The sequence below is a fragment of the Fundulus heteroclitus genome, chromosome 22 (genome assembly GCF_011125445.2).
Source record: "Fundulus heteroclitus isolate FHET01 chromosome 22, MU-UCD_Fhet_4.1, whole genome shotgun sequence".
Classification (NCBI taxonomy): Eukaryota; Metazoa; Chordata; class Actinopteri; order Cyprinodontiformes; family Fundulidae; genus Fundulus; species Fundulus heteroclitus.
Genome location: NC_046382.1, coordinates 18,627,893 through 18,651,117, shown reverse-complemented (window position 1 = coordinate 18,651,117; position 23,225 = coordinate 18,627,893). Strand labels below are relative to the sequence as shown.

General features: G+C 40.5%; 1 protein-coding gene across 1 annotated transcript; it reads right to left on the bottom strand.

Moving 5' to 3' along the window:
- Positions 1-2,401: 2,401 nt before the first annotated feature.
- kcnk1b (potassium channel, subfamily K, member 1b) lies at positions 2,402-14,235 on the bottom strand. The gene is made up of 3 exons (XM_012859271.3): positions 13,710-14,235; positions 9,128-9,523; positions 2,402-3,357 (listed from the first exon to the last, which is right to left on the bottom strand). Exons 1-3 carry the CDS (start codon positions 14,062-14,064, stop codon positions 3,101-3,103), a joined length of 1,008 nt encoding a protein of 335 aa, XP_012714725.2. The 5' UTR covers positions 14,065-14,235; the 3' UTR covers positions 2,402-3,100.
- Positions 14,236-23,225: the final 8,990 nt, after the last annotated feature.

Here is a 23,225-nt window from a genome sequence, read left to right as displayed (position 1 = left end):
GACATTTTTACAGCTTTTTACATTTTATGGGTATTTCCTTTGCTGAAATGAATCTCCGGTACCCAGCGACTTTTGAATTTTTAATATTTTAACAGTAAAATACTTAACTGTGCGTTTGAATATACAGCATCACTGACAATAAATCAAAAGAAAATATGTACAAAAGCTCATGGACGCAAATACTCCAAAGATGTCAGTTTTCTCAGCATAAATAAAGAATGTCAGAGTTTTTCCATTTGTAATCGTTCACATAATGTTTAATCCCTGATTGAAACGTTTCGGTTCCCTCGCACCTCTCGGCTTCCAGTCAAACTATATGTGAACACCGACTTTACAGGATCGCAGACATTACGAAACATGAAGCTATAAATGTAGCTGCAAAACAGACATTTTACAGTAAAAGAGACAGAATTTACAAATTGTAAGTTTTTCCTACAGCAGACAATCAATCTTTCACAGTTGTTCACAAAGGCCCAGAATGGTGAGGAATAAAAGAAGGAATACAATTAAATGAAACCTGGATCAGAAAAAAAAAAAACATCATACAGAATGAATGGAGTTCAGAAAAAAGCCAGGCACATTTTTCAAACTAACACAAAAAGAAAGATACTGATTTAGAAAGTAGTTAAAGGGAAGCCAACTAAAACTTGACAGCAGCATTTTTGACGTCAATATGGTTTATGACAGAAATGTTACCAGAAGCCCTCCGGTCATTTCTACTTTAGCTGGAAAAATAATGCAAGACACTCATCATCGATTCCCTCGGCTGCAAAGCGTGTTTATAAACCGGACAACGTACGCCGACGCAGCGTTACGCCATAACGTGCACGCGTCAGTTTTCTCTGATGCAATTTGCGAGAAATAGTAACTAATGTGGAAAGCAAATTACTGACATACGGTTGGTACAATTCTTTTAAACACTGCGGAGTCAAAGCTCAGCGAGAAGCTCAAATGATGACATGATGAAAGCTAACAGTAAAAAAAAAAAAATACATCAAAGAACAAATTCCAGGACCAGCATGATAGTTAAACTTTGACAATGCTTCACATAGAGGAAAAAAGAGGATAAATACATTACATTCAAGCACTTTAAAAGGAGTGTAGCCCTAATCTGAGATGAAACGAACCGCCTCACCAAGGCGAATATGGCGTTGAAACCCGCTGTAAGTGCGAGGTCTCCTGCTAACGTTGCAAACGAGGACGACAAAAAAATTAAAATCCAAGGACGGGGGGATTTAGAAATATTTTCTAAATCAAACAAATGGCGAAGTTACATGATGCAAAGGTGCAAAACTGCTGCGGCGGATAATTAGAACTGCTGCTCGAGACCGGTTTCAAGTTTTCAAAGGTGCCATTTCTGGTACAGTAGTTCTTTCATTCAAAGCAATTTGTAAATGTTCCTCAAGTCATAACCAAGAACAGGCGTTTCTACATTCAAATGTTACAAATACAGCAAACTCTACAGTTTAATTTCCCTTTTAGCAGAATCTTGGAATGTGTCTGACTCGCGCAGCTCATGTGCAACCCTAACTTCCTTCATTACAGTAAAACATCTGTTCCCTCAGCAGGCTGGACTAACCTCGGCTCCCTTTATTTCATAATCCAGCGTACGATAATTCAATAACAATACATATCAATCGACAGAGGAGTGGTGCAATAAAAGAAAAAAGGTCAGTAAAAAGTTAAGTAGAAGAACAGTTTTCCTTCCTTTTGAATTCCAGCCTATAATTTAGGTTAATACTATAGTCACTACGTCCTCCCAACCAATCACAAACACAGACCCAGGAACGCTCCGTACCCAAGCTCCGCCCCCTTCAAAGAGTTCAGAGAGCATGCACTCTTTTTTCTTTTTTAAAAACTTGCAGTCGTGGTAAAAAGTTGATTGAGATTGAATTCAGTGTTTGTTCTTTATCTAAAGATCATTAGGCAACAGCATAAAATGGCCCGGGCTGTGCTTAAACAAATGTTTAGATTTTTTTTTTTATAATTAGCGATATCGTTCCGTATGATTTCTATTTTATCGATATGCTTTTTTTCTATATCCTCCAGCCCTAATCCAGCGCGCATCAAAGCGTTCAGGCGGATCAATAACTTGTACCGTTTTTACACGTGGACCACTTTGCCAACAGAGTTGAAGTTACACAAATGCAAGCGAGTTTTTCCCCTTAACAACGACAACTATGAGCAACTAAAACAAGCAACACTGCTGTAAAGAAGATCCCAAAAATGCGCAAACCATGAGCCGTACAAACAATATTCTTCCATAGCATCTCCCTAAATGGCGCTTGGAAAGGTATTCAGCTACCGGTTGATCAAGAGAAAAGTTACTGGAGATAAAATTGACAAACGAATCCTCGTGTAACTTTTTCAATCAAGTCTGCAACCCACATTTTTTTTTCTCTTTTAAAATGAAAATCAATAACTAACTAAATACTGACAGCAATAAGAGATGTGTAAAGTTCTCTTTTCCTGCCGCTTACAGTCAGAGAAATCAAAAATCCCCCAAATGGAAAATAAAAATAAAAAAAAAACAGGCCATGAACACAACATCGGTGATTTTTTTTTTTTTTAGGCATCAGGTAAAGTTCCACTTTGACTTCGTACCCTACAGTTAAAACATTCACCCAATTATGTACAGAGACCTGTCTAAAGACTCTATTTAAAAGATACGTACGTACCTATGTCCTAATTTGCGGCGGGAGGTTCTCCCGTCTTTCGGCTAGTTTTAAGAGATGAATTACCTCATCAAATATTCCTAAGTGTGCCATAAATAATGTAGCTTTTAAAGGCGCTTAGCTTTTGTGAGTCATAAATACAGCAGAGGACTTTTCCTTCTATCGCCGACTTTGTATTTATAGCTGCTGTTCAAATATTAATTTCTCTTTTATTATGTAGATAAAGTCTGTGCTGCCTAACACTATTGTCTATTGTCAGTTTTGCGGTTCAGGAGCTGGGATTCTTTGCCTCATCTGTGTAGCCCTAACCGATTTTAGCTCCGACTAAAGCTTGCCCAAAGCTGTGATTGGTTTTTACTTGTCCTGTCGTCTGCTACCAGTTAATCCCTTCCTTCTTTCCTCCCCCCCTCCTGTATCCGTTGTCTTTACTGGATCATGGGATCGTCGTTGGGAGAGACCAGAGTCGGGACGCTGATAAACGTCTTGGTTTTGTCCTCGCCCTTGGCGCCGGCGTTGTCGGACACGGTGGTGAAGGAGAGGTGGTCGTGCTCCAAAATGGCGAGGCGGTCCTGCGGCTTCTCCTTCTTCAGGTAGAACATCTTCCTGAGCTGCTTCAGCTGCTGCAGCTCGCAGAAGGTCTCCAGTACCACCAGCATGACTATCAGACCGAGAATGAGGTAGACTGCAGAGAGAGACAGCAAACACAGGAAACAATCACGGGATGCACACAAACAACTAATTAGAGGAAGTGTTAGAGCAGGATCTAGTACCTTAATGTCTGCCTGAATACAACTACACATCGATAAATTGCAAAACTGAAAAGTTGGGTTTCTCCAGTAATTAGTTTTTAATAATTTTAGCTTAAACTAATGGAAACCTAAAGCGCATCTTTCCAGAAAATCTGAATCTACCGTAAGGCCATATTGTTTAATCTACAGTAATAATATTAGATTGCTGTAGGGTAGATCCATGGAGTGTACGCCGTATGCACAGAGAACTTCTTTTGCATAAATGGCTGCATAAAGCAGGTGCAGCATGGAGAAGGTCAGCCTGCAGCACTCGTGAGGTGTTAAGGAAGTCCAGGTTGCTCCTCAGCTTGTCGGCATTGTTGGGTCTGGCATCTTTCATCTCTTATTTGTTTCACCTTTATTTAAGGTGAAACCACCATTGAGATTAAAATCTTAACGCCGATATAGTGGCAAAATCCCATAACTCTCAGGGCCGGCTGCAACAGATAACAGGGCTTCCCAAACGATGACTGCGTGTGGAGATTTCACACAGGACCTCGAGCGACTTGGACCCTGATCTTCTCCACTCTTCCAGCACTCTGTGATGCTACATTTTGCCAAGTGAAATCCAGCATTTACTTTCATCTGAAAATATGTTTGTTTCCCTCCTCGGTCCAGGTAGGAGGCTTCTGACATTGTTACTGGCTCAGGTGTTGACCAAAACCAAGACGTGAAACTTGTAGCCCACATCCTGGACAGGTCTGTGTGGGATGGCTGTGGAAGGACCGAGCCGGCAGTCTTCCCAATGACTGTAAGCCAGAGCATGGTCATAATACAATATTTCTGTAATTAAGAAGCTTTATAATGGGTCTGAGGAATATCTGCATGTCAAAATCTTAGAAACTAACAGAAATAAACAACTGAAGTCTATTAAATCTAGATCCCTGAGCTTCACTTTTCCATCTAAATTAGTGTAGCAAGCTTGACAGCTGACATATATTTATAAACTGATACTGTAAAGACTCAAAGATTGTGGAGACTGTATGGTTTGTTTAGCTCCTGTATCATGTCAGAAAATGCTGCCTGTTCACTAACACTAGAGGGCAGTAGTTGGCTACCCGTGAAGCAAAGAGGAGAGGGTGTGTCTGTGTGGAAAAACAGCAACTCCAGACAATAAGCTGGAAGTCTGTTTCCAGCTGTGTCCAGACGCTGAATACATGTATGGCACTTTTCCACGGCTTGAACTCAAGAGTTTGAAGGAGCATTCTGCCAGTCGCTGTGGCGGACACAATCTTCATCAAGCGTGTTCCAGCGGGAGTTTGCTGTCCTGTTTGAGGCCGTGCTGCACAGCACAGTGCTGCTGCGTGGACGCCAGTGATGAAGCAGCTCCACGGCTTGCTCCAGTCCAGCGCCCTTTATGCTCGCGCTGATGTCACTTCCTACAGAGCCGTGTTTGCATAAGGGAAGTTCTACAAGTCATGTTATTTTTATTTTTTTTTGCAAACAAGTGCGTTCTGTTGGAGCCTTTTCCTCCTCCTACAGACCGACGCATTGTTCCCGCGGACTGACGTCACCTCTCTGGCTGCAGCGCGCCGCCCACGTCACACATGTCGAAGACTGCTCATTACAAACAGCGGCTTCTGGCATTGGCGCGCGCCCACAGCTCGTCGGGACCCTTGTGCTCTCAAACTGAGCTTTGTTCGTGATGCTATTAGCCCCGAACAGGGCCGCCGACAGCTTGCTGCACAAGTCACCCAGAAAATGAAGACTAATGCCTCAATGCCCCCAGTGGGCCATGGCCCAGTTTGAGCGCAGCACCGTCTTGTTATGGTTGGAAACACGAGGGAAATGTCAAATGCTGCTTCCTCAGCAACGACTCGTGCGCTGTACTGAAAGCTGCAGTCGTCTGGGTTCCAGCAGGAGTTTTGATCAACTATCAATGGCGGTTCTAGACCAAATTTACCAGGGGGGCCAAGGTGGGGCCAGTGTTTTTTTTACAGGGGCACAGAACATAAAACTTAAAAAACAATAAATATAATAATAATATAATATATTAATATAATGTAATAATATTAAGTGAGCCATATGTGGCTCTGGAACTGCAGGTTTAAGACCCCTGATCTAGCAGTTAAAACTTTGCCCCCAGCTCATAAGCTAAACGTGAAACATCTTAAGTTCTAAATTCTTTTTAGAGTAAAACTGTATAGGTAAAAAATAATATTGGTCAAAGTGACCAATCAGTTATAGTTTCTTTGCCATTGCAAATAATTATGAGAAGTGTATTTATTATCATGTCTTTAGTATGTATTTCTGAGCTGTGTGAAAACTAAATTTCGTTCTGTATGCACTCTGTGTATACAAAATGACAATAAAGAAAGTCTAAGTCTAGTACAGGGGCCATAACAGGGGCCAGAACCATTTCTACAGGGGCATGGGCCCCTGTTGGCCCCTGTCTAGAACCGCCCCTGTCAACTATGATTGGAAAATGTTACATTTTTGTGCTGGACTTCCTTTTTAAATGAAATTCTCAATGCAAACGATGCCCTGTGGGATCCTGTGGCACCAAAATGTGCCGTTCTCCTTACATTTAGTTTGTCTCCAGTGCAAGATGGCATTTATGGCATAATTCATATATAACCATATTTGTTCGGACTATAAGGCACAATTAAAACCCTTAAATTTTCTCAAAAACTGATGTTGCGCCTTATAACCCAGTGCACATTATATATGTGATTACCGTTGTGCTTACTGACCAACTTTATGTGGTACAATGCGCTCAACAATCTGTTAAAATGTGTAAGTATGACTTTAGTAAGCAACAAAGCGCTCCGCTCAATGGATATTCGGATAAAGGTACACTGTGTCACTACCTGATCAGACCCCTGAGCCGTCTACAAGACTGCCTGACTGTAACGTCTAAACTAGAAGTGCATTCATGTAAGGCAGCCTGCACTTGGAGTACGTGCTAGCAACAATAAACCAAGTAACTTGATTCAATATAAAGGTTACGTTTATTTTGGCCTTATGTTAGCAACAGGGTTGTGTCGTCCACCTACGCTGTCCTCCTGAGACAGATGGCTCTCCCTCTCAGTAAAGAGTTGTGTATGCGGAGGAGCGCACCGCAAAAAGGGAACTACAAGTAAGCTAAATTTTCTTGAAATGAGTGTATTTCTCCTTGATTTGAGCAGCTAAATTATTAGCCAATGGAATGAGTATTGTTACCCCTAAAATAAGAGAATTTGATATGCTGCACTTGAAATAAGATGACGGAGGTGAATTGTTCTTATTTTAATTGCAGAAACCTTTTTCCATTGGCAAACAGTCTTATTTACCAGCTCAAATCAAGGAAAAATACACTCATTTCAAGAAAAGTTGACTTACTTTTAGTTCCCTTAATGCAGTGCGGAGTGATATTACACATTTTAGAAGAATATTGAATGCTCCTTATAATCCGGTGCCCCTTATGGTTTGAAAAATACAGTAAAACATCATCAAACTGCTTTTGTTTAAAAACAAAAAGCAACGATTATTCCTACTGCTGTGAAAAAAAATTATATGAATATTACAGTGATAGTCATGCTATCTAAAACATATGCTCCAGGTTATTTTGATAAAGAATTCAGCAGCAGTGGTTTTCTAGTGAACTTTATAATTTTTGCTCTTCTCCTTCCAGTGTATTTCAGGTTTAACAAGCTGATGTCAGCTGAAAATGACCTCCCTTACAATGTCAAGTAGTTTTTCATCTGGTGTTACCCTAATAATTAGTTACCACACTTACTGCACATTTACTGTGTCAGGAGCATAACCATTTTCCACAATTGACCTTTAGTTGATGTCACCAGGCCGTTGCTGGATGTTAACTAAAGGAAATACGGGCTTGTTTTCAGGGTTTAGAAGATTTGGAAGAAAAACTCCAGCTTGAGTATCGTACTTTCATTATCTCTGAAGAAATGTGCACACCACCGTGTTATTGTGAAGTAACGATAAAACCATGATAAAATCTTTCTGATTTTTCAAATATAAAACGACAAATATCCTTGGCAATTCAACTGACAAACATATAACTCTGTTAGAATAAAAAAAAAAAAAGGCATAAACGTGCACACCGTTCCACTATAGTTAACATCGACCATCATTTACTATTACATGTTAATAATGCTCAGCTGCTCTAGTAATATTTTTTCCTGACATTTTGTATCCTTTAACTGAAGCCGGTTGAGTTAAATGATCCAAAGACAAAAGTATGTTGTATAAAATCAGTCAAGAGAAGAGCTGGGGGGAAAATCCTTCAGTATTAGACTTATACTACCATGGCACAGTGAAGCGTGATCAATAACAAGAGAGATCATGAAACAAAGCCGTTTCTCCATAATTGGTTAAAAAAAAGCCTCAGGAGGCGGCAGGAAGGCTGGCAGTGACAATGAAGCATCTGCATGTATTTCTGGTCTTCCAACTCTAAGAATTAGAGTTGGAAGACTCTAAGAATTAGAGTTGGAAGACAAAAGCCTGTTATTCCACCTAAAACACCCTGACCTGTCAAGTTTTCTAAAAACCTGTGGAGCGATGTGTTATGGTCTGATAAAATCAGACTTGAAAAGGCCGCCGAACGTAACAAAAAGAATCTCACCCCCACAGTGAAGCATGGCGGTGGCAGCATCATGACGTGGGAGTACAACTGTTATCATCAAGGTGGATGAACGCGTGAACAGTTCCTTACAAGCTGAATGTTAAGCATCCTCGTAAATACAAGCAGGCCTATGCATGCGAATCAACAGAGGAATGACTTCATCAGAGGAAAATCAAAGTTTTACAACGACCTGGCTGAAGTAAATCTGACAGACGATCTGTGTAGCCAGCAGATGATTGGCTGACAGGAGGGACAGTCACAGCTTTGGGCTTTGGAGTGAGCAAATATCACCTGTTCAAATGTAGGATGATAGAGACTTTATTTAGTTTTTTACTTAAACTGATGAGGCCCACGTATATATATATATATATATATATATATATATATATATATATATAGAGATATAGATATATAGATATATATATATATATATAGATTATTATTATATATATATATATATATATTTATTATTATTATTATTATTATTATTAGTATATATATATATATATATATATATATATATATATATATATATATATTATTACCATTACTACTTTTCCTGGTTAAATAAAGGAATAATTATATATATATATGATTTTTTTCCACATCATGGAAACACAGGATTTTAATAGGGGTGTGTACACTTTTGAAAGCTACTGCATGCAAGGGTGCTGTAAAAGCCAGAGGTTAGTTTCACAAAGTCAAAGCTAGAAAACCCCAAACACCTAATAATCCTATTTAAAACAGTGTTCTGTTGGTTCTGTTGGGTGTTCTGTTGGTCTTTGTGTAATAATCATGATTATTTTGTCGCAAAGTAGACCAATAAATCAACAAAACTATCTTTAAAAGGAAAAACAAATAAAACAGATCTTGCTTCCCAACCGCTGCTCCTCCAGGGTTTATCCTCCATCATACGTCCCCGAGATGAATACAAGCGCTACCTTCATGTAGAGATACCAATGTGAACAACAATACGTCGTGACACCTTTACAACTAAAGGTACTAGTAAAAAAGTACCGTAATAATCACGGTACAACAGAGGGAAACTAGAGCTTCCACCCACCGCCCTGTAATGGCGGCATCTCCTCGGCACTCACCGGTGATGCCCACTTTGTACAGCTCCCTGAACTTCTGATTGGCCGCCTCTCCGGGTACGTAGTCCCCGAGGCCGATGGTGCTGAGCGAAATGAAGCAGAAGTAGAAGGACTCCAGAAAGTTCCAGTTCTCCTCCAGCGCCGAGAAGATGGCGGCCGGGATGAGGAAGAAGCACGAGACGGCCAGCAAGCCCAGCAGGGTGGCGTGGACGATGGCCACCAGCTGCTTGGACAGGCCCCAGCGCGTGTGCACGTACGTGACGGGCCGCCGCGTGCTGAACACCATGATCCGTTGGACCACGGCGGTGAGGAAGAGGAGGGTGAAGGGGATGCCGATCATGGAGTAGATGATGCAGAAGGCCTTGCCGCCGTCTGAGAGCGGTGCCGTGTGACCGTATCCTGTTGGAGACAGACAAAAAAAAAAAAAAAACGACAATCTGTCAGCTCTGACGTGTGATTTCCCTGAGCAGCATTTGGGAAAGAGGCGGGGCGCAATTCGTTTGAATACGCTCTCAATTAGGCCGTGGGCCAGAATCTGTAGGACGCTTCCTTAAGAAGTTTCGTATGAACTGTCAGGGGGCAACTTTCTTCCACCAGGATAAGTTGCTACACATAGCAGTGATCTCAAAACACCAATGTTCCCACGTTTTCGCTTGCACATTAATAAGTTATAGCCGATAAAAAATCTAAACTGTGGCGCTCCGGTCCAAGAGGTCACGTGATTCGATTTTTGCTGCTCAGCCAATCAGATCGCTGTATTGTCAGCTGTGCGCGTTCATCAGTTCATCATGGCTGCGCTCGTAAGATGTTTGTATGCATTTGTTTCCAGATGAAGAAAGCCCAATAATAGCATTTTCTGGCGCCAGCTGGCAGAGATCTTGATGGCAAGAAAAAAATAAATAGCCCAGACCATCTGTCCATCCATCCATCCATCCATCCATTTTCTAACACGCTTATCCCCGCTGGGTTTGCGAGGTGCTGGTGCCGAGCTCCAGCTGTCAATGGGTGAGACGCGTTGTATAAACTCGTTGTGCCAAACGAGTTATCCCCTTCGGAATTTGTAGAATTTTGTATTGTATTTTTGAAATCAATAAAAGTTTTAACCTCCAGCTTTGTGAAGTCTAAATATTTTAAACATCACATTCTAGTAAAATGAAATTTATTTTTTTTAAACTCCTAATACGTTGTTCTATTTTTAAAAGAGACATATCTCGTTTTCTTAATACGGTTAATATCTCGATAAGGTTCTTGGTTGAATTAAAATCTTATTAAATCTGATAATTTTGGCTGTGCCTTTATTCAGTGTTCATTTGATCACACGTGAAATCCGCTTTATATAATCTATTCATGCGGGTTTAGCTACCAAAAAAGAAAAAAAGAGAACCAGCAGACAGCTGTGATGGACTTAGGAAGGTGGATTTTGGTTTCAGCAGACAGACATTCGACAATCTAATAACATAAAGCTAATATTTTCGTGACACATCTGGAAATGACCGTTTTCTTTCTCATAACGTATTATACTGGATGGATGGATGAACGATAATGTAACGACACCATTGCTATATTTCGTTAAGAAAAGTAAAACATCCTCATTTCCACGCCTAATAGGTTGGAAATGAGGCGGAGTTGACTAGATTCATTCTTCCAGCTGAATGCGCTCTTGGTGCAGGGAATACAAATTCTGGCGGGGATAAGTCGTTTGGCACAACGACACCTGTGCTATCCTAGCGCAGCAGGTCTTGGTGATATCACAGTAAATTGGGCAAAAGTCTGGACTATTTCTGCCCTGCGATGGACTGGTGACCTGTCCAGTTTATACAACGCCTCTCGCCCATTGACAGCTGGAGATAGGGACCGGCACCTCGCGAACGCAGGGATAAGCGTGTTAGAAAATGGATGGATGGATGGATGAATGGATGGATGGTCTGGGCTATTTATTTTTTTCTTGCCATCAAGATCTCTGCCAGGTGGCGCCACAAAATGCTATTATTGGGCTTTCTTCGTCTGGAAACAGACACAACAGAAACAACCATCTTACGGGCGCAGCCATGATGACGTGGTAAACTCGCTCAGCTGACAATACAGCGATCGGATTGGCTGAGCAGCAAAAATCGAATCACGTGACTTATTGGACTGGAGCGCCACAGTTTAGATTTTTTATCGGCTATAACTTCTTAATGTGCAAGTGAAAACGTGGGAACATTGGTGTTTTGAGATCACTGCTATGTGTAGCAACTTATCCCGGTGCAAGAAAGTTGCCCCCTGACAGTTCATACGAAAAGTCACCGTACAGATTCTGGCCCACGGCCTACAATGGGCAGCTGGTAAAAAAAAAAAAAAACAGCGATGCACTAACGGGGCCCTCAGGTGTCTCTGGGTGTGTTTCTGCAGGTTTCACTCCTCTTTTCTCTGAGCGCTTCTCTATTTGTCAGCAGAAACTCCCCCTCGCCTCAAACAGGTTTCAGCCACAGGGCGGGAATCAAGCATCTTTAGAAATTTTCAGTTCCCCTCGCGGACCTTCAGGTTTGCCTCCTTCGCTGCTTGATTTTTCGCTGAATTTTCCTTCTGGGCTAAACAGTTTGAACTCCTGCCTGGTAGGAATGTCAGCCTTTTGCTCCGGTAGTCTAAGATCCTCAGAGGTGAAGCAGAGAATCTCGCCGTCTGGACTAACCTGTCACAGAATAGCCATGTTTACCCGCATTTTTACCTGCAGGGCTGCTATTACTGGGCTTTTACATTTCAGAAGGAAACAGGGTACTAAACCAAGCTAGTTATTTACACACACACATATATACATACATATATATATATATATATATATATATATATATATATATATATATATATATATATATATATATATATATATATATATATATATATATTTATTGGTGGTTTTAAAAAAATTCCCAGTGAGTTATTATCTTCCTCTAAGAGAAGAATCACTTCCATCAAGCCTGTCTGCTTTTAAAGGTCAGTCTGGCGAACAGCTGCACTGATGTTTGTTCTGCGCAAAGAAGCCAGAACCAGGAAGTTCCCAGGTAGACATAAACGTGGGACACCTTTAACGCCATCCTCCTCATTTTTAATCGCATTGTTGCTGCCTACTTTATTAGGATTTCAAAGTTCCCTGTAGCAGAATATATTTTTGTCTAGCCTTTCTTCTTTTCTTTTTTTTTTCCAGCTTCCTTTGGGCATTCATTCAACCTCGAACAGAGGTGTTCTACAAGCAAGGTTTAAGAAAGTTTCAGTTTTAACAATGATACGCTTTAAAGTCCAATTAATGACACGCAGAAGAAAGCAAAGTTTTGTTTCTGGCTGCCAGAAGCAATGGGGGTAATACCGAGCCAGCCCCTCCCCCACGTGTTGCTGTGCACCGCGGCTGATGATATCGTTTGTCTGAATTATACTTCCATCAGAAAGACAAAAAATGTGTCTGTTTAGCTTTATTTACCGCATTTAAATGTGTTTTACTATAGCGCTTATTTCTCGTGTCTGTATTATCTTAGTTGCGTTAGGGCTGATTGCTGTTGTTGTTTTTTCTGTTTAAAGTAAAAACAATTAGAATGTTTTGTATATTTTTCCTTTCAAAGTGTGTAAATATTATAAGACAACGAAAATGTGGTATTTTTCTTGCTCAAGGTGTAAGTTTGCAGCTCATGCTATGAGTTACACGGTTATATATATGTAAAAAAAAAAAAAAAAAAAAAAAGCAGTTGGTATATGAACTTTAGAGTTATTATAGGATTAGGTTGATGCCCTTTTGAGGTCAGACATGTTGTAATGGGAGTGAAGAATGTTCTTGCAAAGTGCAGATTGTAAAATATCCTAACCCTACTGAGAGAGAAAAAAAAAGTTCCTGTAGTAGCATGACTCTTGTTTCTTGCATACAGCGCTAAACCTCCAGTAAGGACGAAATAAATTAATAAAAAAAATACAGAATTATGCTGTAGGTATAGGGCTTTCTGGAACTGCAGCATGCATTTAGCAATGAAACCGCAAAGCAAAAATGACAAGTCAAACAGCAGCATTTAATCCCCCGTAACATATATAAGATGAAGGTTAAAAAAAAAAGAAGGAAGACCTTCTTCTTGAGTTCCACGTAGACGTCTGCTAAGGTAATTATTATCATCAGGTTGATGTATGTTGCAACCTGAGATAACCGCGGCTGCCATGTGGTTACAGTGTCTGAGGCTCTGTGCAATGCATAGGCATGTAAGTGCGCCATAGGCGTCTCTAGCAGCTTAAATATGAAATGTAATTACTAAGGATTTGGTAAAGATGGGTGACCGTCAAGGCAACGTGGGCCTGCTGTTGCCTTAAATGTGCTTTCTGCTTTGTAAAATTGCTACAAAATCTGAATAAAGATGACACATTAATGGTCATTTAAATGCGTTTTGGTATGGTGCTTCTGTTCTGTCTTATGATTGTTATGAATGCGGCGTTACTTTAGGGGTTTTCGTATGCCGTGCTGCAAGGTAAACAGACACATACGTTGTGAGGATGGTTCCGCATCGTAGGCTGCAGCGCGGCCGGCCGGCTGGCTCGCGGCGGCCAGCGGCAGCATCACACGGCGGTGACCTACCTGTGGTGGACAGCACCGTGCTGGCGAAAAACAGCGACGAGGTGAAGTCCCAGTTCCAGTTGGCCGAGGCGTTGTTCAGAATCGAAACCCCGTAATTACTGGCCTCCAGGGCTTTCTTTAAAAAGCGCTCCAGTCGCTCCTCGGACAGACACTCGTTTTCCACGAGGAACTGCTTCTTGACGGCCCGCAGCTCCTGACGCAGTTGGTCCTCGTAGGGCAGCTCGACCGACGAGAAGACGACGGCGCCGAATATGAGATAAAGAAGGTAGCCCAGGATCAGAGAGACGAAATACCACGTCGATTTGTGATTCTGTATCAAACGCACACAGGAGTTGCTGGCTAGAGACTGGAGCATTGTTAACCGGTGGCTGAAGCACCTCGGTGAGGATTTAATATAGAAAAGTAATTCTGTCCTGCTGGAGAGACGGAGATGTTGCTAAGAGACAAAGCTCAAATGACTATGATTGCTCGCCGCCCCTCCGCGGAACCTACTTGGTCTGGTGATACCATCACGTACCGTCGTACGTCTCCAACGCCTCTGTCGTCACCCGCGGCACATCTCGCGTAAACGTTGCCCACGGTGGCAATGTGTACCGCGCGTCATTTACTTATCCGTAAAAATGATTTTGACGTTTCGCAGCTTTCAAACGCGTCTCCTTAAATTCGCCTCCATCGACAGTGTATCGTATTTCCGAGCTTTAATGTGCCCGTGAAGGCAGCGACACGTGTGCGAGTTTGTGACGTGAGCACTTTTGCTTCCTCTTGTATCGACTTGAGAAAAGAAACAAAAGAAAAGTAGCCTCGCCAGTTACAGTAAATACAATTAAATTAATCGAATTTAAAGGAAAGTGTCAGGAAAGTGTCAGGATCAAAAAAACAAAAACAAATGAAACACTGAAAAACTGGAGATTGGGATAATTTGTTTCAACATATAAAATTTGTCTCTGACTCCAGCCTACATATATATATATATATATATATATATATATATATATATATATATATATATATATATATATATATATATATATATATATATATATATATATATATATATATGTAGGCTGGAGTCAGAGACAAATTTTATATGACTTGCTTATATATATATATATATATTCTTTTATTTTATCTTTTTCTTAAGATGTCCTGTGTGTGGAAATGTAATAGATCAAAGGCATCCTAAATCCTAAATCAAACTGAGTTACATTGAGATACTGCAGCCATTATATAGAGATAAAGATAAAAAGAGATAAGAGGGAGGGAAATAGGAACTAGGCAACCAGGACTTTGTGAGTCACAGAAAATAAACTTTCACTTCCTCCAAGGGATACTATTTCAATTGGGATTTTGTCTGTCTGTCTGTCACACAGTATTTGTTATCCCCACTGACTCTCTTCTACAACACCTTTAAAACAATAACTGTGCCTTTGAACAACTTGGGAAACCCAAAATTGTGTCGTCATGATTCTGTAAGCTTCTGATTGGTTGATTGAGAAGGTCTGAGTCAAATAGAGGCACACTTACAGATGTAATTTAAGGCATACCTCTAACATGTTGTTTTGTTGTGTGACATCGCGGAAAATGTTTAAGGAATCAGTCAAGACATCATCAATTGCAGAGCCCCTCAAGCCTGGTTCACCCTGGGTGGCAATTTCCAGATGTGTACAGGTGCAATATTCATCTGTGAGTGGGCAGTGGGCCTGACCCTAACCCTAACTTTTACCAGTATATACCTAACACCAACCCTAACCTAAACCTAACTGACACTTTAGTGCTAAACCTAACCCCTAGCCCAGAAAAAAGTGAGGAAAAGGTCCTCACTTTACTAGTAAAATGAGCAAAAGATGATGTACTTGCTCAGCTGCAAGTACAATAACACACACACACACACACACACCTGGACACAGCCAAGTGGATATGAAAGTGTTTATGCTGACAGATCATTTGACACTTAGATTGCTCACAGGTGGACTTCATTTCCCTTATGGTGTGACTTTTGAAGAGAATTAATTACACCAGAACTTTTTTGGGGCGTCATAGCAAAGAGTGTGGATATAAATGCAGATGCCAGTTTTTGTTTTATTCTCCTTATATATATATATATATATATATATATATATATATATATATATATATATATATATATATATATAAAAAATAAAAAAATAATAATAAAAAAAAATATATATATATATATATATATATATATATATTTCTTACTCATTTCACTTCACCAACTTAGGCTATTTTGTACAGATTGAACAAAAAAGAAAGATAAAAAACTTCTAAATTACTGGTTGGAATGTAACAAAATAGGCAAATGTAATTCAATTAAATTCAAAACTACTTTATTAATCCTAAAGGGAAATCAAAAGCTGATGTAACTCATGTTGTCCAAGTTTCTTCAGAGTTGTTGAAGCTGCTGCTGGTTGTGGGCAGGAAGGATCTCCTGCAGTGGCCTGTTTTACAGCAGATCTGGAGAAGCTTCTGACTGAAGACGTCCTGCTGTTGTTCGACAAGCTGATGAGGATGCTCAGGGCTGTCTGTGATATTCTTCATCTTATGAACCCCTCTTTGCACAGTTGTCTCCATGGGTTTCAGAGCAGTCCCACGGACAGTGGGTGATGGTGAGTCAGTGGGTAGAGTACAGTCTTAAAACAGATTTGTTAATATCAACACATATTGAGTCAAAACCCAACACAATAATGTATCTATATAAGGTGTTCAATTTGACATAGTCACTGAATAGAGACCAGTTGCATGGCAACTGTAGTTGCCATGCAAATGGAAGGTTGTGTGTTTGATTCTAGCTCCCTCTTGTCACATGTTGATGTGTTCCTGGTTAAGTCATTTAACCCAATGTTGCCTTTACAGTTTCCCTTTAAAGTTTGCAGTGTGTGATTGGGTGAATGTGGCTCGGGTGTAAAGAGCTTTGCAGGGTCGGTATGACTAGGAAGGTGCCACATAAAGCCAGTCCATTTAAATTGTTGTGTTTCCTTTATCAGCTTGTTGAGCTTTTTTAAGTCACTGGATCTGATGCTGCTACTCCAACAGATGATAGCAGAAGAAATTGCTTTCTCCACATTAGACTCACAGTGTATAGAAGATCTGAGGCCTCTCTACCTTTCTTAAAGGTACCTTCACGCCAAATCCAAATGAGACATTTGGAGTGAGTGACTTACATGTTATACCTGTGTAAAGGTGCATTCAGGAGCGTATTAATGAGAAGCACAAATTGGGCAAACAGAGCAAAGCATAACTGCAAACAGTGCAGTAGATGCACGCATAGATCGAAGCAAAACCTCGAATAGAGCAAAGCAAAATTTTGCTTAAGTTAAAAAATCAGAACTTTTTTGTCAGTTTGTGTTATGTTAAGGGTTGCTCCTTGGTCATTTATTCAGTACAAAAATGTTTTTTATGTATTACATATTTAAGGCAGTAGGGCAATGATGGAGTTCCTGACCAAAGATGCCTGTAGTTTGTATTTCCCGGAGGAAGATCCATCCCCTGATGCGGGACAGCAGCTCCTCATGCGGGGGCCAGGAATGACGGACATACCACTGAAAGCTACTGTCATTCAGATGCAGCTACGGGTTAGTGGTACTTGCCAAACCGGATACTCTCTGGAGGAACTGGTGGACCTAGTGGCTCCGGCGCAGTTCTTCGGCTTTCCCCATTACATACAGCATCTTAGGTCGCCCTGTAAAATCCATCTCTACCACAGTGAGTTGAACAGACAAGAGGAACCAGCAAGTGGATAGACTTAGACTTAGTCAACCTTATTGTCATTTTGTATGTACAGAGTGCATACAGAACCAAATTTCGTTGCATACAGCTTACGACAGTGTAATGGGATTTCAGGTGGAATAAGGCAGCACTACAATACAATATAAAGTGCAGCAGTGATCAGATGTAACAGTGCAGGAGAAAAACAGTGTGCAAGAACAGTGTGCAGAGAATGTTCGACCATTGTTTATGTGCAAAAATAATGGTGCAAAAAGGCATTTGTATGCAAAAGTATCGTGCAGTGCTAATAATATGTGCAAAAATGCAGTAAATGTTGGGTTGTGTACTATTTAAATGGATAATAAAAGTTCAGCAACGTTGGTAGTGCTAAATAAAGATGCAGATGTAATGCAGAGTCCAGTTTAGAGTTCAACAGTATGATGGCAGCAGGGAAAAAGCTTTTGCAGACCTGCAGCGGATACTACGGAACCTCTTTCCAGAGAGCAGCAGGGAGAACAGTCCATGGTGGGGGTGTGAGGGGTCTCTGATGATGTTACGGGCTCGGGACACACAGCGCTGAGATGAAATGTCCTTAATGGAGGGAAGAGGAGCCCCGATAATCCTCTCTGCTGTCCTCACCACCCTCCTCACGTTCTTTCAGTCGGAGGCGCAGCAGCCTCCACACCACACAGAGAGACAGCTGGTCAGAATGCTCTCTATGGTGCTTCTGTAGAAGGTCGTGAGGATGGGTCATTCTCCATAGTGGAATGAGTCCTGTACCGATATTTGCTGAAAACCCACTGAGAGAGGAAAAAGCTGTTACTTCTGCAAAGTAGAATGTCCCATCACAGTTTGCAAGTACACTCATAAACAAGGACTTCACATCTTTGAGACATGTTTTCTAATCTGATGAAGCAAAAATCGCAGTGTATGGCCGTAATGACCATTGTTACATTTGGAGAAAAAGGAAGAAGTTTGCAAGCCTTAAAATACCTTCCCAGCAGTGACGTAGAGTAATGGCAGCATCATTTTCTGGGGGAAGTATGCTGTGGAAGGTACGTGTGCACTTCGTAAAATAGGAATCACAAGAAAATAATATATAATAATAAAAGTTAAAGCTTGGATGCACATGGATCCTTTAAATGGACAATGACCAGAATCATGCCCCCAAACTATTGTCAAACTGACTTAAGGACAACAATGTCAACGATGAGGAGTGGCCCTCACAAAGCCCTGAGCTTATTCTCATAGAAAATTTGCAGGCATAGCTGAAAAGGGGTGTGTGTGTGCAAGGCTTCTAACAAGTCTCAGTTACACCAAAATGGTGAGAAGCCTTTAGAAGGATAACAAAATGTTTCAACCAAGTGGTACAGTTTAAAGAATTCAACCAAATACTAAGAACACATACATGAACTGCTTAATTAGAAGAAGAAAAAAGATCTCCCCAAATAAATATAATTCTTCTGGCATCAAGCAAATATAAATGCATCTGGTAACCACTGACTGACTAAAACAACAAAAGGTCTCACCAAAGACACACACACGCACACAATAAAATCAACAATTTCTTTCACTTAAGCCTGAAAGTGGAAAATTTTAACCTGATTGCAAGCACAATTTATTTATTGTTCAATGCATTAATCATAAGTCTTACATCTTATATATTATTTCCAGTTTCCTGAAGGGAAGGCGTTATTTTTGTTCTGGCAGGTCAAAAGAGGATTTATTTTACCATGTTGGCCTCAAGCAGTTCACGCAGATACATAACCAGTTGTCCATAAACCTGTTTGGTTTGGGTGAGTGCAACAAAGTAAAGAATGCTAAAGGGCTCCAAAGGTCTTTTAGCCCTTAGCTGGGAGTTCCAGCACGTAATATAACAAAGAGCAAGTGTCAATCACCACATAGCTAACATAGCTAACATTGATTGACATGATTACTATTTATTCCATCTGTTGTTTATCAAATCATGTTAGTTTTAGTTTTATTATGAATAACTATCCTATAAACCTATACTGTGCTTCAATTGCTTTTTATGCATATTGACTGGCTAAACTTCTGTAACTGTGAGGCAGTTAACCTGCTTAAACTCTGCAGGCGTTTACAATTGTAAAACAATGTAGAATGTCAGGATTATTTTTGCAAGAACTGCACCTATTTCCACTAAACTCGTCTGTTCAGCTTGCAAGGGTGCTGGACTAAGATATCTTAAGTGTCTATTCTCTCATTATCCACTTAAAACTACATAGTTCTGAAATAGGGCAGGGAGTTGAACCTCAGTCAGTAGCCATTGCCAATATATAAAGGTGGTTAATTTGTTCAATGAAATATGGGTGTAGTTTCCTCATTAAATGGACTATTAAGTACCAGTCCTTTTAACGAAGACGATGAAGGTGGTTTAATTTGAAGTTTGGCTTGCAGTCATAGATTCCTGTGCTCATTAAATGAATGTCACTGATCTAATCTCTGCTACGACATCTTTAAAACGATATAAAGTTCTAAATGAGAGTATGTTTACGAGCAGAAGAAGTAGTGCAATGAATCACCCCTCTAAATCTTCCATCTTCCATCACACTTATCCCTGCTGGGGTCACGAGGGTGCTGGTGCCTATCTCCAGATGTCAATGGGCAAGAGGCGGGGTACACCCTGGACAGGTTGCCAGTCTGTTGCAGGGCAACACAGAGACAAACAGGACTAACATCCATTCACACACACTCACACCTAAGGAGAATTTTGAGAGGCCAACTTCACAGTTATGTGGGAGGAAGCTGGAGCACCCGGAGAGAACCCACGCATGCACAGGGAGAACCTGCAGAACTCATGCAGAAAGACCCAGGGTGGACTTGAACCCTGGACCTTCTTGCTGCAAGGCAACAGTGTCGACTTCCTACAATAAGCACCACTGTGCAGCCCCCCCTTCTAAATCAAACAATAAAATTCTTCAGAAACATTGACTTATTGTAGTGTCTCTCAACACAACTTACAAGTCTGTGTCCTAGAATAAAGATTTCTTCACCACTCATGACCAAACCATTGTACCAACAATCAAGGTGGGGTGAGTGTGGTATAAATGCACTGTTTTGCGCAGATGAAAAGTGCATTTTCTTTTTTTTTAATCTTTGTATTTTTATATTATTTCAAAATATAAGTTGCTTCTAGGCTCAGGAGGGGCTTCCATGGTGGGATGGGGGCAGGAGGTAGGTGGTTATTGTAGGAAGTCGAGTTTAGTTTATTGTGGATCGCAAGAAATGGTGACGATCAATGGGGAGAGGCGAGTATATAAACCTTTATTTCCAGAAGGATTTATACACCAATGGGATATTAATGTTTGTGTTGTCCGGTCCACTCATTACTACAAAATATGGCCTAAAAGTCTTTTTAAATTACTGCAGAAATAACCGCTAGCATAGCACTATTAACTTCCCAACATTAGTGCTACCACCGGGTCAATGCAACTAGTTTGTTTTAAACACAACGGTTGTTTTTGTTTCACTCTCCCATCGTTCAATAATGCTATGAGCGTTATTACAGCATTAATATGGAACATTAATGTTGATTTCATGGCACTTGTGTAACATTAGGATTAAACTTAAGATAATGTAAACATTGCCCACAGGAAATCCCCCGATGTGTCATTTCCGGTCGATTGTTTTTTAACTTGGTGGTTTAATCCTAAATTACCAGTTCGAGCCTTAATCATCTCCCAGAGAAATAATTGCATTAATAAAATCAAGAACCTGGGGTTCCACTGAATGTGGAAGTGGTGTGGGAGTGCCGTGCTGCAGCTGTACCTTGCCAGGCACCCTATTCCGCCTCTGCACGGTTGGACTCGGTTCACACAAGGCTCTTGTTGATGGTGTTACTCACTCATTGCGTTTTGCATTAGGCAATATGAACCTCTTAAAAAATAAGGTAATAATTTATAGGAAGCTGGCTCCCTGATGTGGTACAGACATTAGGAAGTTGGAGAGAAAATGTCGCTCTACACACCAAGAGGAATCCTACCTAATCTGAAAAAAAAAAAAAATCACAAAATGTACATATGAGCATATTTTTCATCTTTAATAGAGGAGAATAAAAATAATCTTTGGTTTCTTTTTAGTACAGTTGCCAAACTTACACAGTCAGGGCTCCTCTCAGCTCTCAGTAGTAATGACTTAGTAATGGGATTCTTTATAAATGAAATTGATTCCATTAAAAATAACATAATTGTCAACCTCCCAAACATGATTTCTTGGTCCTCTGTATAAGAGGCAGCATTGGAGGAATCTTTAGAACCTAATTGGACTGTTTAGACCCACTGGAACTTTCTGAGTTATTTAAAATGTTAGCTTCATCTAAACCAGTGGTCAGCAACATGGTGCCTGCAGACACCGAGTAGACCCTGAGGACAACATGTGGCGCCCACGAGCCTGTTCTAAGAACAGTGCTACCAGCCAGTGAGCTGCATCTAAAACTTTATTTTATTCCATTACTCATGTTTATTCACACTTGCACATTTAAGATATATATATATATATATATATATATATATATATATATATATATATAGATATATATATATATATATATATATATATATATATATATATATAAAAGCATGAAAATATGTTTATTTTACATTACATTAAGGTAAGTTCAGACTCTTCTAGTTCAAAGGTCAGTACAGCCATTCATATGACACAACACCAATAAAGTAGTTCTCAGTTTCAAAAAGGTTGGTGACCCCTGATCTAAAACTTTAACTTGTATGTTAGACCAAATCCCAACCAAGATATGCAAGGAAGTATTCCCTTTGATTACTGTCCCATTTTAGAATTGATGTATCTATCCTTAGTAAACAGATATGTACTACAGGCTTTTAAAGTAGCTGTTATTAAACCTTTACTTAAGAAACCCTCTCTTGATCAAAATAACTTAATAAATTACAGACCTGTATCTAATCTTCCTTTCTTATCTAAAGACCTTGAGAAAAAAAAATTCTAATCAAGTATGTGAACATTTACACAGTAATGATCTCAGAGCTCATCATAGCACTGAAACAGCTCTGGTGAAAGTCACTAATGATTTTCTCATGGCCTCAAACAATGGACTTGTGCCTGTAATTGTCCTGTTAGATCTTAGTGCAGCAGTTGATACAGTTGATCGCAATACTGTCCTAGAAAGACTTGATCGCAACACTCCTAGAACGACTTGAATGTGCTGTAGGTGTCATGATTTAGGTTTTTGTTTGTCAAAAATCAGCCTTCACCTCTAAGGCATCATCCAATCAGCTCAGTCTCCCTCCAGCCACCACTCTGCTCTAGATCAGCTCCACCCGTTGCCACTAATTGCAGTCAACTCGGCTTACCTGTTCACCTGTCTACATGTACCTGTCTCAATCAATCCTGCATCTCGTGTAGTGTGATGTGCCCTGCCTCTACCAGTTCCTGTGTGCTCAGCCATGTGGACTCTTCTGATAAAAGTTTCCTGTGTCTGCGTGCTACACAAGTGTGCCTGTTTCCCCATTAGTTCCAGCTGCTTGCTCTGCCCATTCTGGTGATTCCCTGGTCCACATCACCTGTTCTGGTCTGTCACTACCTGTATCTGGTCTCCTGCTCTGCACCTTCATCCATGATTCACCTGTTAAGTCTGGTTCTGCTTACCTGCCTCATCTACCACGACTCATCCCCTTCAATAAACCTTTTGAATCATAACTCTGTGTTTGGTTGAATACCTGCCTGCCTGTGGACCCAACTTTTTTTGTTTTGTTACAAAGCTTATAGTTAGAGTGGCTTAGGTTATTGTGAGCT

Coding starts and splice junctions, on each gene's coding strand:
- kcnk1b (XM_012859271.3), bottom strand. CDS start 14,064: ATGCTCCAGTCTCTAGCCAGCAACTCCTGTGTGCGTTTGATACAGAAT. Junction 9,524..13,709: donor CACGGTGCTGTCCACCACAG/GTAGGTCACCGC, acceptor TGTCTCCAACAG/GATACGGTCACACGGCACCG. Junction 3,358..9,127: donor GTACAAAGTGGGCATCACCG/GTGAGTGCCGAG, acceptor CTCTCTCTGCAG/TCTACCTCATTCTCGGTCTG.